This window comes from Equus przewalskii, unplaced genomic scaffold, assembly GCF_037783145.1.
Source record: "Equus przewalskii isolate Varuska unplaced genomic scaffold, EquPr2 ChrUn-5, whole genome shotgun sequence".
Taxonomy (NCBI): Eukaryota; Metazoa; Chordata; class Mammalia; order Perissodactyla; family Equidae; genus Equus; species Equus przewalskii.
The window spans coordinates 337,773-355,909 of record NW_027228753.1 but is presented as its reverse complement, the minus strand read 5'-3'; the positions used below and the strand labels follow the sequence as shown (position 1 = coordinate 355,909).

Here is an 18,137-nt window from a genome sequence, read left to right as displayed (position 1 = left end):
ACATTGCACATTGAGCAACAAATCAAGATTGAAAACAAGACCCATCATCTTCGTATGTTGTGTGCTGCCCAGTGCCAGCGCTCACAGTGAGGGACGGTGACCCAACAGCACTGTTAGCAGTTTCATTAGGAGGTGTCTTGGTCCCGTAAGATGGCGCACAGTGGGACCATATTCATTTAGTTGTCTCATTCTCAGTTTCAATGTGACAACTGGTGAGTGCCGTATTGCACAGAAGGGAGAATGGTAGACTGATGACGTCAGTCTCTCCTCTCCAAATTGCATCCACAACCAAGCCTTATAAGTCACCAAGCCACTAGCTGCCTTAACAGGAGTGAACAAACTCTACTGGTGTAATAGAAAATCAGAGGGATATTTCATTCTAAAGAAGTAACTTTGTGTGTCATAACGCAGTTTCTCCCTGAAGCTTTGCTATTGTTATAAACATTGCAAAACATGGATTATTTAGGTTGGAAGTAAATTGTATTGTGAAGTTTTCATAGCCTTGCAACTTTCTCATTTAGTTATTTTTCATGCCCTTCCATTTTAGATTATATTAGCAATCATGTTTACCATCACTGCTGATGATCACATGTGGAAATTTTTGAAGACGAGGTATGAGAAGAAACAGGAATATTTTAGGCCTAAGCCTGTGGAAAGTTCTGCTAAAGTTACCACTAAAAATTATGGTCACCTCAGTCATTTCACTGCACTAATGCAATAACGGGCAAAAAAGAAATCCATCTTTACAGTGAAGGCTGATTATCAATGGGTTTTACAAGGGCTGTAAACCAAGTATTTCCAGTGCTTTGTGGTATGCTGATAAAGGCTCCCAAAGATATGTCCACGTTCTATTCTCCAGAACCTGTGAATCTTACTTTATTTGAAAAAAGAGTTTTTGTAGATGTGGCTAAGTTAAGGATTTTGAGATGGGGAGACTATCTTGTATTATATAGATGGGCCTTAAATGCAGTCACCAATCCTTCTAAGAGGCAGGCAGAAGAAGAGTTGACACAGAGGAGAAGGTGATGTGAAAACAGGGCAGAGTTAACATGCATGGTTTCCAGGGATATCTTTGAGGGCCGTTATTCAGCCTACCACATGTAGCATGAGAAATTGAGAAGGTTCCATTCTCAAACAATACGATAAAGCAACAGATTGATGACAAGTCACATGATACTGGAGATTTTGTGAAAAACACTGAAGAACAAGAATTTCTTTCTCCAGGTTGATGAGTCAACAGATTTCAGAAATAAATTTTTAATGATGATAATATTCAATAGTAAGATTTTTAACAATGATAAAATTTAAGAAAGCCCTTTCTTCTGCAAAGGACAGATGGAAACAAGAAAAGGCCAGGAAATATTGTATCTTTGTGTGTAGAAAAGAGAGTTTATCTTGGAGTCACTCTATTGGCAAGTATAACTAATGGTGCCCCATCAAGAGCTGGCTCTGTGAGAGGTTTCATCTTTGTTGTAAAAAAAAATTAAGAGAAAATCCTGATGTTGTCACAGCAGACTGCCTTCTTCAAGGAGAGATGCTGTTGAAAACCTCTTGGATTTGAAAGGAAAAACTTATGGATGATGTTACAAAAACGCTTAACTTTATTAAACAAAGACCTGTTCACTCAAAAATATTTAAAAATCTGGACAAAGAACACTCAAATCTCTTGGTACACACAGATATCTGGTGGTTGGCAGAGGAGGAGTTCTCAATAGGGCGTACAGCTGAAAGGTGAATTGCAGGATACTTTTCAAGAAAATAGGAGGCCAGCTTTTGCCGATGCTTTGAACATGAAGAACGATGGCAGAAATTCACCTTCTTAGCAGACATTTTTGAGTCTATGGGGCTGTTGAAAAAGTCTCTGTAACGCCCTGAAGAAAATGCATGAACTTAAGTGACAAGATTCTTGTATTTAAAAGGAAACTGAGTCTTTGGAAAAATCATATTTTAAAAGGAAATTTCAAACAGTTTTCACTGCTGCTTAGGATGAGAAGTCAGTGAGTTTCAAGTCTGATTACAAATAAGCTAGAAGAACTGCAGAACAAAGTTGAACAGCACTTTTTCTTCCTTCCAATCAATATGTATAACTGGGTGAGGGATCTTTTTTCTGAATCTTCTGCTCTTGGCTTTGAGAAAAGAGAAAGAACTTTGTGAGCCACAGTCTGATCATACACAAGAATGAGATTTACTGATTTTCCCCCAGAGAATTTGTGGATTGGTAATAAGGGTATCCTTTCATTAAAAGACAATAAACATTTTGCAGCAGTTTTCAATTACTTACACGGGTGAGAATGTTTTTTCTCGTACAATAGTTCCCCCTTATCCACGGTTTTGCTTTCTGTGGTTTCAGTTATCTGCGATCAACCATGATCAGAGAACATTAAATGGAAAATTCCAGAAACAAACAACTCATAAGTTTTAAATTGTGTGCCATTCTGAGTAGCAGGATGAAATCTACTGTCCTGCTCCATCCCACCCAGGACATGAATTATCCTTTTGTCGGATCTCCAACCATAGACACGGTCTGCTCCTGACATCCAACCATCGACAACACGATGGCTCAATGTTCTTCCTTTTGATGCACTGATGAAGGCCAACAGCAGGCTACCATTATGTCACAATGCCTACATCATTCACCTCACTTCATCTCATCACGTAAGCATTGTACTAGCTCACATCATCACAAGGAAAAGGGTGAGTGCAATACAATAAGGTATTTTGAGAGAGAGAGAGACCACATTCACATAACTTTTATTACAGTATATTCTTATAATTGTTCTATTTTATTATTAGTTGTTGTTGTTAAACTTTTAGTGTGCCTAGTTCATAAGTTAAACTTTATCATAGGTATGTATATATAGGAAAAAACATTATATATTATATAGATAGATCTATATATATATCTATGTATATAGATATATATATAGGGCCTGGTACTATTTGTGGTTTCAGGCATCCACTGGGGGTCTTGGAACATATCCCCTGTGGATAAGCAGGGACTATTGTATAGCAAGCATCAAGAGCAAGGACAAAAACTATCTTATTTCATTTAAAAATGAAATCCATACATGCTTATCTCAAGTTTGACTCCGAATTAAAATTTTTTGCAGCAAAAAAAGCAGATTTCATATTAGAGAAATTTTTTTCTGCATTTTTTCAAAAATAACACTTTCATGCAAAAAGAAAACCCCAATCATATATACAATAATTTTGTAACTGCTGTTTGTGTTTGAGACTGATCACGTCGCTCAGTAAGAACATATTTTTTTAAGTGTTCTATAAATTTGTATCTCAAACTAGATCTTTACTCAAAATTTTTCAGGTTGTGATTTGATTAGCTTAACTATTCAATAAGTCTTACTAAAACGCCATGTTATGAGTAACATTAATTAAAATAAATGTACAGCTTTTATTTAAATTAAATCAACCAAGCCTACCTTTCAGAAAATTAAATCTCATTTTGACTTAAGTCAGTTATTTAATAAAAATTTGTCTGCCTTATGAATTTTAAAAATGTATGAAAACAAAACAAAGGTTCACTTCAAAAGGTAAACTAAGCTTTACCACCTATTTTTTCAAGAAAGTTTGGCTAAAAAGCAATTTTTAGTTTGAAATAGGGGAAAACTACTCTTGCCCATGAAATATTCCACATAGTATACCTCATTAGCATCTTACACAGTAGGAATTTATTGTAAGACTTTTAGGCCTATTTGAATAAGGTAAAAAAAGTCAAAGACAGTAAAACAAAGGAAAAACTGAAGTTTTCTCTATCTACACTAATGACTTGCATCACAGTTGTGATCCTTTGTGGGGAGAGAGAACAATACAAAAAGTACACTAATAATTGGGCCAAAATAAGTAGATCTGTCACTGGACCAAAGTGAGTCCTCTCTTTGGCAAGTTCATCAAACTACTCCAGAAGTAATTTCACACAAAGGATAAATTTTATTTACAGCATGCAGCAATCAAAATGGTGCCATAGGGAATACTTTCACAAAGCTATGGCTCCCCAAACAAAGAAAACAGGTGCCTTTGATTTGGGGTAAAGGATGAATATGCAAGAAGGAAGTTTTGTCCTCCTATGTAGAGGCAGGCATAGTCTCCTCTTCCTCAACCACCTTTGCCTCTCCATCTCCCTTCCCATAGTTCACCCCACAGTGTCCTTCAATCCTATATAAAGAATCTCTGCCCAGGATTGAGGATTAGAAAAAGCCAGCAGAAAGCTTCCCCGCCCAGGAGGAGGCTACAGTCCCAGGGTTCTGCAGGGGGCGGGAGTGGGGGCGGGCCTGGGTCCTCCCTTCAGATGTTACAGATGCTTCTGCTTGATCTGCTTAACAGCAATGTGGCAAACCCGTAACATGGAGCCACAAAGAAAAAAGAAGGATTACCTAAGAGAAAGCAAATATTAAAAAGCACTTCATCTTCTTGCTACATCAGGGAAGACTTCACACTGCAGAAACAGTCCCACTCTTGAGACTTCCTTGAATAAAGGAAAGGACAAACGAGGGTTCCAGAGGGCTTCTCTTGGAGCCGAGGCTCCAGGTGGCGACTGGCTCTCCACTGCCACCCAACCATCCAGCTACAATGTCTGTGTCGTGTGTCTCATTTGTGAGGAAATTCTCATCTCAATCAAAGGGGAGTGGGAAGAGATGAAATAAATAAAGCCCCAAATCTTATGATTCTGACCCATAAGCAGACTTTCCTCGGGCTCTTACTTGTTCTCATGCGACCCCAGCAGTCGGCCAAGCCCTTCTACTGTTGGAGGGCAGGTGGATTTTGCTCATCTCAACTGCTCTGCTCTTTTCCCTCCTCAAGGACTTTCTCCTCTAGTTCTTTTTCGAATTTTCTTTCCTTTTTAGGACATAATGCCTTCGGGTAAAGCCCACCTTCTTCTTTCTCCATTTTCCCCTCTTGGTTGTCATCTCCTCTCTATTGACTGGCCTCAGTTGCTGCCTCTGCAGAAAAAGTAGACGATCATTTAACAAATATATTTAAAAAGTGCCTAATATGAGCCAGACACTGTTTCAGCACTGGAAATGCAGTGATGAACAAGAATTAAACTTGTCTTTGCCAAACTTACATTTTAGACACGGGAATCTAGTAATAAGAAGAAAAGAAAATATATACTATGCCAAATAAAAGTGCTATGGAGGAAGATGAAAGCAAAGTATAGAGTAACAGGGAATGCCTGGAAAGTAGGGAATTACTAATTTATATTAGGGTGGTCAGGAAAGGCCTCACCAGTGCAGCGACATTTGGGTAGAAACCTGAAAGAAATGAAAAGTGAGCCATGTAGATATCTGAGAATATCAGATATCTAGGCAGAGATCAGCACGTTCCCTTCCTGGGGAAAGCAGATGCTTGATGTGTTTGAAGAACAATCAAGAGGCCAGTGTGTTGGGACCAGAGTGGACAAGGGGGACAATGGGAGGAGATGAGGTCGGAGAGGTTGAAGAGTCTAAATTATGTAAAGCTTTCTGGTCCATTTTATGGATTTTTTACTTTAACTCTGAGTGACATGAGAGCCATTGGAGGCTTTGGGGCAAGGGCAGTGACCTGACGTGACTTCTGCTTAACTGGATCACTCTGGATACAGTGTTGAGAGGAGACTGTAGGAGTAAAAGAAAGGAAGTAAGGAGACCAGTTTGGAGGTTATTTCAACAATCTAGGCAAGAGGTGATAGAGCCTTGGACCAGGCTAGTAGCTGCGAGATGGTAAAAAAAAAAAAAAAAAAAAAAGCAGTTGGAATCTGAGTATATTTTGAAGATGGGAGAAAGAAAAGAGGCAAGGATGACTCCAGGGTTTTTGGCCTGAGCATCTGGAAGGACAGAGTTTCCATTAACCGAACTGGAGATAGCTGTGGATAAGACAACTTGGGGAGAAAGAGCAGGAGGGTAGTTTTACATATATTAAGTTTGCGATACTAATAAAATAGTAAGTTGACACTCCCCAGTCAAAATTTCCAGGACAAATAGTTCCTGGGGGCAGTTTACAAGAGGGACATTGAGATATATCCCCTCCCCCTAGCATTTTCCCCAATACCATATCCAGTGCAGAGCTGCCTGCTAAATATTATCTAAAAGAAGATATCAAATCAATCTTCAAGATAGATATATGCTGTTCGATTTAAACCCACCCTCCTCTCCAACACACTTCTCACGGAAATTATTCTCTCTTCCAACTCTCACTTCTTCTTCCTCCCCTCTTCCAATGATGATATCATGCCACCTCAATGGAAAAGCTTGGGGTCATCAGCATTTTTCCATTCATCGGATGGGTTTCCCCACAATCATTATCTCATGACTCTCTCCAATCTCGAATGATGAGCTTTTTCTTATGCTCTAGACATAACCCTTCACCCGTGATTTGTTTTTCCTCTTTAATCTTATCTATCTCCTCCACCAGACTATGAGTTCTTTGCCCAGGAAATTCTAGTGGTTTTTTATAAATATTTATTGAAATCATGAATAAATGAATGAATGGTTACAAGCTACCAGGCTTTTCCACTTTTCTGGATTTGGGCTCCACAGTCCTCTCTCTAGAATATTCAATCTCTCTTGGTCTAAAAGTCAAGACCAGATTGATTTTAATTAATGACTTGAGGGATAAGTATTTCTACTATTTAGACTCACTAATGTGATTAAGCACCTACTTTTCACACGAGAGCTAGTTGGAGACTTACATGATGTCTTCAATTTGTGACATCTCCACTTTTGCTGCCTTCATCTCTATAAGAAAATAATAATACCATGTTTTATAGCTTTCAAACTCTTTTCATGCATATTACCTTGTTTAGTCCTGACAAATGAGAGTTGGAAAGGCATAACTAACCACAGGCATATCTGACTTGCTTTCTTTTCTTTTCCATCTCTCAATTTATTCTTTTGGGATTTGATCCCAAAGTAGTTTGAAGAAAAAGGTTTCTCTGTTAAGTTTTGCCATAATTCTTTCAGGAAGATAACTACAAAGGGTAATATAGGCTTGTGGATAGGAAATAATAATTTTGTACAGTTTTTATAAAGAGCTATTGTTTATCAAAGGGACTTCACTATGTAACAGCTCACAAAGTGCTCTATAAACTGAATTTTCATCTTTTCTCAAAGAAATGTCTTCTTTTTGATCACAGATTAGCCTCTTTCTCCCTAAGTCACTCTACCGTTCCTTGCACTCTGATGGTACAGCTCCAGCATCAATGAATCCAGCCAGCTCTCTTGTGCCATTGGGCCAAGGAAAATGATTCTGGGATTAGACCAAGCGGGTAAGTCAATTGTCCCTCTCAGCCACCTCCTTTACAATCTGGACAAAAAAATCCTCTCTCTCCCTGTTTTACTCTGATTTTGGAGACTATTTCCGCAGTGCTTGATGACTTGCCTCTATGCCCTCAGCTACTGTAATTCCTCCATTATAACAACAGAGGGAACCAACGCACTCTCTAAACTAAATTCTAAACTCCTCCCAGATCTCGAGTCACCAGTAGCCTCCAGTCCATTAAGAGATCAAATTCAAACATCCGGAGGTGACAGAATTCCCTGTCATAGCTGGCCCGTACTGACTTTCCAAAAAGGGCTTGCAAGATGAATCTCCTGCACCATGTTATCTTCCTCCATCCGAAGGCCAGTAAACTTGGACAGGGGAAGGAATTGTGATTCCGGTCCCTCAGATACCACAAGGAGACAGAATAGCTGGAGGAAATATTTAGAAGAGGTGTCAAGGAACAAATTAGTTACCTGTAGCATCTTTGCAGTCCACTGAGGAAAAGTCACGATGAGAAATATCTGTTTTGTTTTAATGGGCTCTCTAAGTCCAAGCATAGAATTACAGAAATAAGTGAAAGGAGCAAATCTTACTAAGAACCCACCATATGTCAGGTACTTCATGAGATAATCATGAAATAATTTACATTTATTTAATTATGACAAAAGTAGATATTTCATCCCATCTTAAAATTAGCCAAAGAAACTAGGGCCAAGACAGTTTTGGGTAATTTACTTAGGGTCACATAGACAGTAAGTGGTAGATTGAAATCAGGTCTGACTCTGAAGCCAGGGCTTGGTCTCTAGACCTACAGGGAAGTCCCAAAGGACCAGGCTCAGGCTCTTTCTAAAGCTGCTTCTGACATTGAAGGGGATGTGGGAATTGAAATGGTGGGAAATGTTGTGACAGACTACGTATGGATTGGTCAACCTATCTGAGGATGTAGAAGAAAGTAACCAGAACAAAGTCTCTTGAAATAGATATTTATAATGCCAGGAAGAAATGGATCCTATTATAGGAACCCTCAGATGGCCAAAGTTTATGATAACCACTGTGTTTTAGTCAGTTTAAGCTGCTATAATAAATTACCATAGACTGAGATGCTTAAAAAACAAACATTTATTTCTCATGATTCTGGGGGCTAGAAGTCCAAGACCAGAGTGCCAGCATAGTCGGGTTCTTAGTGAAGGCTCTCTTCTTGGTTTACAGACAGCTGTCTTCTCATTACATCTTCACATGGTAGACAGCAGAAAGAGGAAGCAAGATTTCTTGCATCTTTTCTTATAAGGGCACTAATCCCATCATAAGTGTTCCACCCTCATGACATAATTATCTCCCAAAGTCCCTATTTTCAAACACTATCACATTTGGGATTAGGGTTTCAACATACGAATGGGGGGGGGGCACACAAACATTCAATCCACAGCATATTGCAAAGAGATATCATTCAGGAGAGAAGAAAGAATGGGTTAGAGAGGGGCAGTAGATTCTTGCTAGTTAGAGACTGGAATTCCAAGTGAATATATAGCATTTATTCCCTGGTCTGTACTAGCCAGGAGGAAAGGAGAGAATCTAAGGAGAAAGACCACAGGAGTGAAGGAAACGAAAAGGAAAAAGGAATTCTACAAGGTGATCATGTAAGAAAATTTACAGAAGAGAAAATAAAAATATCTAATAAAAGCATGAAAAAAGTAGACTAATAACAAGATAAAAACTCTATCAAAATATTTTTGATTATAAAATTAAAAAGAAAAATTTTAATAGTAATGGTTTATATTGATATGGATATGGTAAGTCATGCACTCTTTGACAGCTAATTAGAGCGTAAATGTATAAAACTGGTCTACAAAGTAACTTTGTAATAATGTTAAGTTTTACAGACATTAATTACTTATTCCTTTCTAGTTTGTATTTTTCTATTGCTACATAACAAATACTCCAAAAACTACTTAGCAACTGAAAACAACAATAAACATACATTAATGCATATACTTTTTGTAGGACTGAATTTAGAAGTGGCTTAGACGGGTACTTCTAGCTTAGGGGTCTCTCATAAATTTGCAGTCAAGATTTATGCAGCCAGAACTGCAGTCATCTGAAGGCTTAACTGGAACTGGAAAATCTACTTCCAAGATGATTCACTCAAATGGCTGTTGGCAGGAGGCTTCAGTTCCTCAGCATGTAGACGTCTCCATAGGAGGAGACGTCTACATAGGAGAAGTCTTTACATAGGTCCTCACCATTGTAGACTTTTCCATAGGAGAAGTCTTGAGGGTCTTCATTACAAGGCAGCTAGCTTCCCCCAAAACAAGTGCAACGTAGAAGCTGCAATGACTTTTATGATCTAGGAAGTCATTCACAACCATTTCTACAATATCCTATCAGTTACACAGGTCAGCCACATTCACTGCAAGAGGGAAGTATAAGAGAATGTGAATACTAGGAGACAAGGATCATTGGGGGCCATTTTGGATATTGGTTACCATAGAGTCATTACTTTCGTGCTTGAAGGATTTGGATCTTCAAGAGTTCAACATTAAAATATGGGCCAGCCCTTCTTTAAAGGGATTCCAAGGAATATCTGTTTTGGGTTATTCTTGGCACCACTTTCAAATGTGGCTCAATTATATAATTTAGTTCCTTTATAACTTGTTTGTTAACAAGGGAGCAATGAGAAGACATCATAGTATAAGAGAAGTTGGAAATGCAGAAAGAAATAAAGCTTTACTGGAGAATATATTCAGACTAATAACACCTGCTTCTAGCACTCAGGTAAAGGGCTTACATGTAACCAAGATATGGATTATAAAAATAGATACTTTTCACAAGGAGGACCTAGTCAACTTGTAAAAGTTCAGCATTTATGCTCTCTCTGATTACAATACATTCTATTACAACAACATAGACTGGAATGAAATGCTTCTTTTAACTCATACTTTTCTAACATGTGAGTTGCTCAGAGTTCCTCTAAGAAGTCCTAGTGATTTACCTCCACTTCCTTTGGAGCATTTTTACCTTTATACCTTGGATCATAATGATACACATATCTAACTCATTCTACCAACTCCAAGTTCCTTGAAATCAGAGTTCATTTCTATTTCGTCTCTTCCCTCTATTCAGGACTTAACTTCCCTCCCCACTCCCCACTTTCCCCACTTTGCCCTCCTTTTACACAAGCAGATAAACGGCTGTGCTTATTGCCCTTAGAGGAACCTGTGAGCATCATCTGATTTTAGTATTCCAAAAACTCAAGCTCTCAAGTGATTGGTATGGCCTTTAGACATAGAGAAAATGCTTGTTAGAAATAGCAGGAGAGTGCACAGAGCTCTCCCTACTCTAGACCCTGAAAGAGCTATGTAGACATTGAAATAAGGCCCATCTCAGTGGCAACCAGACAAGATGATGACCAACGAAACTAAAAAGCAGATGGCCCCTTCACCTCTCCACCTTGCAGTACATAAGTCACTCCACGCACCTAGAAACTTAGATAAAACATGAGGAAAAGGAGATGGGGGCAAATTGGGACGAAGTTTCTACCACCCCATCTGAAAGGAGCTTGAAACAGAAAAAGTTGAATTACAGAAAAATAAGGAAGCCTACATTTATTACACATGCTAGTTTGTGGATTGAGACTCCCATTTGCTACATATGTTGCTCAGTAAACGTTTGTTGAATGAGTAAAAGAATTGAATGAATACATGAAAAATAAAAATTTGTAAAGGATCCACGTTTGCCCAGGGTGGAATGCTTTTTGACAAGGCAGCCATAGGCAAGGTGGACCAAGAGGAGCACAAGAGCCTGGGCATCCAGAATTCTGCATCCTAGCGACCATGGCCGTGGAGCTGGTAGTAAACCCTCAGCTTTAGTAACCGGGGTATTTCCCTTGGGATACCATCGAGGAGAAATGTAGGCACGGTTTTATTTTCCTAGGTTCGCAGTGGTGAGGTGAGGTGCCTCAACAAGAAAAAGAACCCGTTTTAGTTTCACGTGACGTATTTGAAAGCGGTTAGCAGTCGGCCTGGAATAGTAAGTACTCACTATTAAGTTTACCATTTCGCACCCTCAGTTCTTTCGCTACATGAAATTCACTAATCAACTGTAGCCCCCGCCCCTTCTGGGCCCGCCTCCTTCAGCCTGGAGGATTGGCTCTGGCCCTATTTCCGGCTTCTGGGACCCGGGTGCATACCGTTTCCGGTGTCATGGCGGCCTGAGGTCCCGGCAGTCGGTGAGGCGGCTGCAGGCCCCTCCCTGCGGAGCCGCTGGTCCGGCGGGCGGGGATGTGACCTCAGGTCCTGCCGGCCTGTCCCGGGCGTCGCGTCAGCTCCCGTGTCAGCGCCCGCAGTCCACACCGATGGCGGGATCCGGCTGCGCGTGGGGCGCGGAGCCGCCGCGGTTTCTGGAAGCCTTCGGGCGGCTGTGGCAGGTACAGAGCCGCCTGGGGAGCGGCTCCTCGGCCTCGGTGTACCGGGTGCGCTGCTGCGGCACACCCGGCTCGCCCCCCGGCGCCCTCAAGCAGTTCTTACCGCCGGGAACCACCGGGGCTGCAGCGTCTGCCGCCGAGTATGGTTTCCGCAAAGAGAGGGCGGCGCTGGAGCAGTTGCAGGGTCACAGGAACATCGGTAATAGCAGCCGGCTCGTCTCTCCTCGCCCAGGTCCCAGCCCCAGCGTACACTCCCTCTCAGCCTGGCGTTCCTTCTTCCGTCCTTTAGCGGGAGAAGTGGCTCTGGCCTTCTCGTTGTCACCCTGTCTGGGCCCCCTTCCCATCCCTCTTTCACCCTTTTACTGTTTGCAATACGGTGGAGGGGGTGGTCTGCTTTGCCCGGTGTCACATAGTAGATGCTCAGTAAGTTCCTTTTGCTTCAGGTCTGCATTGGACACCGGTTAGCATCGAGAATTATCTTCTCTAGTGAAAGGAGGCATATCGTTGCTAGATTGTCTTGTATGGAAATTTTTGAATCCTCGCATAGGAGTGAAAAATGGGAAATATTTCTAGGGCTTGTGACATCAGTGCTAAAAACTCATATAGATTATTACCTGGTACATATTTAGTATGGATTTGGGAGAAATGACTCAGTATTACATAGAAGTCCTTATGGAAGTGTGAAAATTAGGAACACTTTATAATTTTCCCTGGGAGGACTATGTTTCATGATTCAGGTATTCAGACTGTAAGTTATGTAATGATTACTGATGATTGATCTCGGAAAACAGTGTCCATTGTCATTACACCAACAGAGACTTTATAATTAGTTATAGCTTTGGCTAATAAAGAAATGTCTTGGTTCCAGGCAAGCATAATCCATGTTTAATTTGAAGTGACCTTTTTTATATCACCATTTGGGAGAATTTCTTAACACTAGTGTTGCGTTTTTTGTTTTTTTTTTTTAAGCTTGCTAAATGGTGTATATAACCGTGGTATTTAAGAGAGAAATTTTTTGCAGGCCTGAGGACTTGTTGAATCTCTGCAAGATTGGGTTAAAAAGTCATCTTGAAAGTATAAATCTCTTCTTTTAATATTTAGATTATAGAGTGCTATTTGGGGTCAAGAACCAATGTTCAATTTTCTTTTTGCATGTTGTGACATTCATCTTAAAGAATACTTAATATTTAGATTTTTACTTTTGATTATTTTTGCTTGGCACCCAAAGTGCAGATTCACCCACCACTGAGTGCTTGGCAAAACACATTTGAATTATTGTGCCGTATTTAATAACTTTGAGTAGTAATCAGCTGTTGAAGCTTGCCTCATTTTATTTTATTAAAATAACCCAGTTGCCCAGAAATCTTATTCATGGGAAAAATAAATCACTGTGGAAACTTGCTTGCTCATCAAAGTTATCCTTCTCTAGACCATTCCAAATTTGTACTGCAGTTACCCTACTTTAGTAATAACTTACTCTGAGACTGATTTTTAAAGTATTATAATTCGTTTCTTTTTCTAGTGACTTTATATGGAGTCTTCACAATCCACTTCTCTCCAAATGTGCCATCACGCTGTCTGTTGCTTGAACTCCTGGATGTCAGTGTTTCGGAATTGCTTTTATATTCCAGTCACCAGGGTTGTTCCATGTGGATGATACAGCATTGTGCCAGAGATGTTCTGGAGGCCCTTGCTTTTCTTCATCATGAGGGTTATGTCCATGCAGACCTCAAACCACGTAACATATTGTGGAGTGCAGAGAATGAATGTTTTAAACTCATTGACTTTGGACTCAGCTTCAAAGAAGGCAATCAGGTAAGAAGTACTTTAATAACAGGGGTGCTTTTGTAGAGACATTTCTGTCTAGAATACTGAAATGCCTGGGGACGAAGCAAATAAAATGACTGTCATTGCCGCCATGTAAAAAAAGGTTTATGTTTGGGTCAGGTACAGGGTAGGCATAGGGGGAGCTAGTGACGTACAAGAGAGCTTTGGAAGTATTAAGAATACTTCGCCGACGTAAAATGCTCTTTTATTCTTGAGCAGTTAGTTAACTGCTGAATTACTGTTCCTGGTGTCTTGAGTGTTGGGGCACTATCTCATGTGACAGTTCGGGCAAACCTTCCGTTCTCCGTGGTTTGTCAGCTCTTCGCCGGAGAGTGTCCTTATTTTTAAGTAGTGTCTAGCAGGCAAGAAGCTATGTAAAAAACCAAGCAGCTGTATGGAAAGTCTACAGCTTGTCTATGAAAACTGCCCAGTTAATGAACCAAAGAATTATGGTAGCCAAGGACTAAAAATTTGTTGGCATTCTGTTTGACAGTGGTTTACTGCACTCTTAGAGAAGCAAATACACTGTAGAGATGGAAGGAGAGTGGGCAATTTTTTATTGGTTGTAATATTTACTCTTCTTCTTTAGGATGTAAAGTATATTCAGACAGACGGGTATCGGGCTCCGGAAGCAGAACTGCAGAATTGCTTGGCCCAGGCTGGCCTGCAGAGTGATACAGAATGTACCTCAGCCGTTGATCTGTGGAGCCTAGGAATCATTTTACTGGAAATGTTCTCAGGAATGAAACTGAAACATACAGTCAGATCTCAGGAATGGAAGGTAAACTGCACCAGTGCTTTGCTGCGGGGTCCTTAATTCCAGTTTAAGGGTACTCAATTTATAATGATTCTCGTTGAGGACTCTGATTGCTTCATCTCCTCTACGCTCCTCTTTCTGCATTTTTGGGACCTTAAATGCCGCTGCTCACTCCCGTAGCTACAAATGTGCTAGTGAGCATTGCATGCTCATTGTTCCTAGCCTGGGGCCTGGTATGTAGTGAGTACTTGATAAAATGTTTGAATGAATGCATTTTCCCAAAGAAGAAAAAGTGATTTCTTTTGTCTAGTAATTTAGTTATATTACATTCTAAAATATTACTGATACAACAATACATTGTAAGTTAAATGATAATTTTACATAATGCTTTACAGTTCCTCCTTTATAGTTGAAAAAGTATTTTAATGCACAATCTCTGAATTCTCTTAACAATTCTGTGAGGATCTTTGAAGTGGATATTGGTTATTCTTTTACAAATGAAAAACTAGAGGCACTGATCCGTAAAGCCACTTGCTCCAGATCGTACCACTGGATGTTCCAGACCTGGGACCCAAATTCTGTTCCTCCTTCTGTCTACAGTTCTACACTTCCCCATATTTATTTGTGTTACATATGTGAACTCTGCTGATAAAGTGACTGCTACTTATAATGTTGTTTCTGTGGGAACATGAGTTCTAAATCCAACTCTCTGACATAGGAATCAACTTTTTGTTTGTTCGCAAGTTAGAAGTAACTACGTTATGTTTTCAAACATATCGTGGGCCTTCAGTGTTGTGAGGATATCAGTATCCTTTAGGCCAAAGGTTTGAGAAATAATAGAATGTATAGGAATTATTATTGGATTTTATATTAAACAAATTTTTTTTTAAGCATCTAATATATAGTTAGTGTATGGCTATTTACCATGTAGAGTTTTATTTCTTTTAAACCCCTAGTCATCTATTTCTGGAAGTATTTCTGGAAGGAATACTTTATTAGCCTGGTGGGTGTACCTAATGCTTACCTTTGGCAAAAAAATGCTACCATGCAAGTAAAACCAGTATCATCCTTGTCACGGGTACTCCCAAACAGTCAGGAGGCTGAGTATTCCTTCTCTAGCGTTCATCCAAATAGAGATCAGTTACTTGCATTAGCTTTGACTATCTTTGAGCCCTTTGGACTGTTTCTGCTTGGGCCAGAGCCGATCAGAACTAGGTCACATTCAGGCATTTTGTGTGAAATTTGGAAGTGTAATGTGTCTAATGGAAACCTCAATACTCAGCCCTCTAGGTAAAAACATCATTATTCTATATTTTATCTCTTTCTTTGAAGGCAAAATTGCCAAGTGAGTATGAACATAGGCTCTGAAGTCAAACTACTAGGGTTCATATCTTGCCTCCACCTCTTACTAATGTATTTATTTAGGTTTGCTAAACCATGGGTTTACTTTGTAGAATGAGGGTAATAAGAGCATATATCTCATAAGAGTACTGAGGTTAAAAAAGAAATGATACCTAGTTCTTTGCATAGCGTGTGGCCTCAAGTAAGTATTCAGTAAATTTTAGTGATAGTGGAGATAACAGGTGTTTTTACTCATGTATGTACACACTTCCAAATTCTCAGATAGTATAGTACTCAGAGAGAAAAATGTTGTATTCCATAGGATTAGAGTATGAATAATGTGTCAAATGCAATTTTTAAATACTGCCTTTCTTTGCCTTTGGTAGTTTATTTTATTTCCATCTGAAAACCGATTGAAGACTCATCGCTAAGACACTCTGATTCAACTATCACACCGTTTTCTCGCTTTGCGATAAACTGCATTTTTATGTGGTTGCTTTGGTATTTGTTTCTTCATTCATTCATCTTGTAATTGTTCATTGGGTCCCAGGTACTGTGCTAGCTGCTGAGAATAGAGAAAAACTGTTCCTCCTCTCTAGGAGCTTATAATTAGGCACATAATCTCCTCCATTAAGAGTATAAGCTCTAAGAAGAGAGTGTTTTCTGTTGCATTTTACTTAGCAAACAGTACAGTGCTGTGTGCCTAGTACTCAGTAAATGCTTACTGAATTGAATAACCAAAGGAAGACTTTTCTCCCTTTTTTTAGGCAAACAGTTCTGCTATTATTGATCACATATTTGCCAGTAAAGCAGTGGTGAATGCCGCAATTCCAGCCTATCACCTAAGAGACCTTATCAAAAGGTACATTAATGTACTTTAAACTTGCTCTGTGTACATTCACTATATAAAGCAATTTTTTTATTTTATTAAGGTCATAATAGTTTATAACATTGTGAAATTTCAGTTGTACATAATTATTTGTCAGTCAACGTGTATATCTGCCTCTTTACCCCTTATGCCCACCCCCAACCCCCTTCCCCTCTGGTACCCACTAATCTGTTCTCTTTGTCCACATGTTTATCTTCCACATATGAGTGAAATCATGCAGTGTTTATCTTTCTCTGGCTTATTTTGCTAACATAATACCCTCAAGGTCGATCCATGTTATTGCAAATGGGGTGATTTTGTCTTTTTTATGACTGAGTAGTATGCCACTGTGTATATGTATGTGTGTATATATATATATATATATATATATACACCACATCTTCTTTATCCATTCATCAGTTGATGGGCACTTGGGTTGCTTCCATGTCTTGGCTATTGTGAATAATGCTGCAGTGAATATAGAGGTGCATAAGTCTCTTTGAATGGTTGATTTCAAGTTCTTTGGATAAATCCCCAGTAGTGGGATAGCTAGGTCATATGGTATTTCTATTTTTAACTTTTTGAAAAATCTTCATAATGTTTTCCTTAGTGGCTGCACCAGTTTGCATTCCCATCAGCAATGTATGAGGGTTCCTTTTTCTCCACATCCTCTCCAACATTTGTTATTTTTTGTCTTGGTAATTATAGTCACCCTAACAGGTGTAAGGTGATATCTGATTATAGTTTTGATTTGCATTTCCATGGTAATTAGTGATGTTGAACATCTTTTCATTTGCCTGTTGGCCATCTGCATATCTTGTTTGGAAAAATGTGTGTTCATATCCTCTGCCCATTTTTTGATTGGGTTGTTGGGTTTTTGTTGTTGAGTTGTATGAGTTCTTTATATATTTTGGAGATGAACCCTTTGTTGTATATGTGATTTCCAAATATTTTCTCCCAGTTGGTGAGTTTTCTTTTTGTTTTGCTCCTGGTTTCCTTTGCCTTGCAGAAGCTCTTTAGTCTGATGAAGTCCCATTTGTTATTTTCTCTTTTATTTCTCTTGCCTGAGTAGACATGGTATTCCAAAAAATGCTTCTCAGACTGATGTCAGAGTATACTACCTATATTTTCTTCTAGGAGTTTTATGGTATCACATCTTACCTTCAAGTCTGTAATCCATTTTCAGTTAATTTTTGTGTATGGTGTGAGATAATGGTCTACTTTTATTCTTTTGCATGTGGCTGTCCAGTTTTCCCAACACCATTTATTGAAGAGACTTTCCTTTCTCCATTGTATGTTCTTGGCTCCTTTGTCTAATATTAGCTGTCCATAGATGTGTAGTTTTATTTCTGGGCTTTCAGTTCTGTCCCGTTGATTAGTGTGTGTTTTTGTACCAGTACCATGCTATTTTGATTGCTATGGCTTTGTAGCATATTTTGAAATCAGAGATTGTGATGCCTCCAACTTTGTTCTTTTTCTCAGGATTGCTAAAGCAATTTTTTTAAATGGATTTCTATTATTATTTCTGGTTTGCTTGATCATGTACAGGTTTTGCTCCCTTAGAAATAAAAAATCTTACTTTAGATATTCTATACAGGCTAGCTTCCTATAAGAAACATAAATGATCAAGTCATTTTACTAAATTTATTTTCAAAGAAATGTTCATTTGT

The 18,137-nt window shown here is 39.2% G+C and overlaps 1 protein-coding gene and 1 long non-coding RNA gene across 8 annotated transcripts in view; one reads left to right on the top strand and one right to left on the bottom strand.

Annotated features, from left to right (window-relative positions):
• Nucleotides 1-1,241: 1,241 nt before the first annotated feature.
• On the bottom strand, nt 1,242-11,827 carry LOC139081679 (uncharacterized). Its single transcript, XR_011536880.1, has 2 exons — nt 11,441-11,827; nt 1,242-2,126 (listed from the first exon to the last, which is right to left on the bottom strand). It is a non-coding gene; the product is annotated as an uncharacterized lncRNA (long non-coding RNA).
• UHMK1 (U2AF homology motif kinase 1) overlaps nt 11,427-18,137 on the top strand; it is an 89,071-nt gene continuing 82,360 nt past the window's right edge. For 6 of the 7 annotated variants that reach the window (XR_011536879.1, XR_011536878.1, XR_011536877.1 and 3 more), the window contains exons 1-4: nt 11,606-11,873; nt 13,197-13,489; nt 14,091-14,282; nt 16,367-16,461. Coding sequence is in view for 4 of the 7 variants with exons in the window: in XM_008533315.2 (XP_008531537.2) it covers nt 11,606-11,873; nt 13,197-13,489; nt 14,091-14,282; nt 16,367-16,461 (848 nt within the window). In the remaining 3 variants the exon portion in view is untranslated. Of the gene's footprint in view, nt 11,874-13,196; nt 13,490-14,090; nt 14,283-16,366; nt 16,462-18,137 lie in introns of all 7 variants that reach the window. The other variant, XM_070608211.1, reaches the window with a different exon arrangement.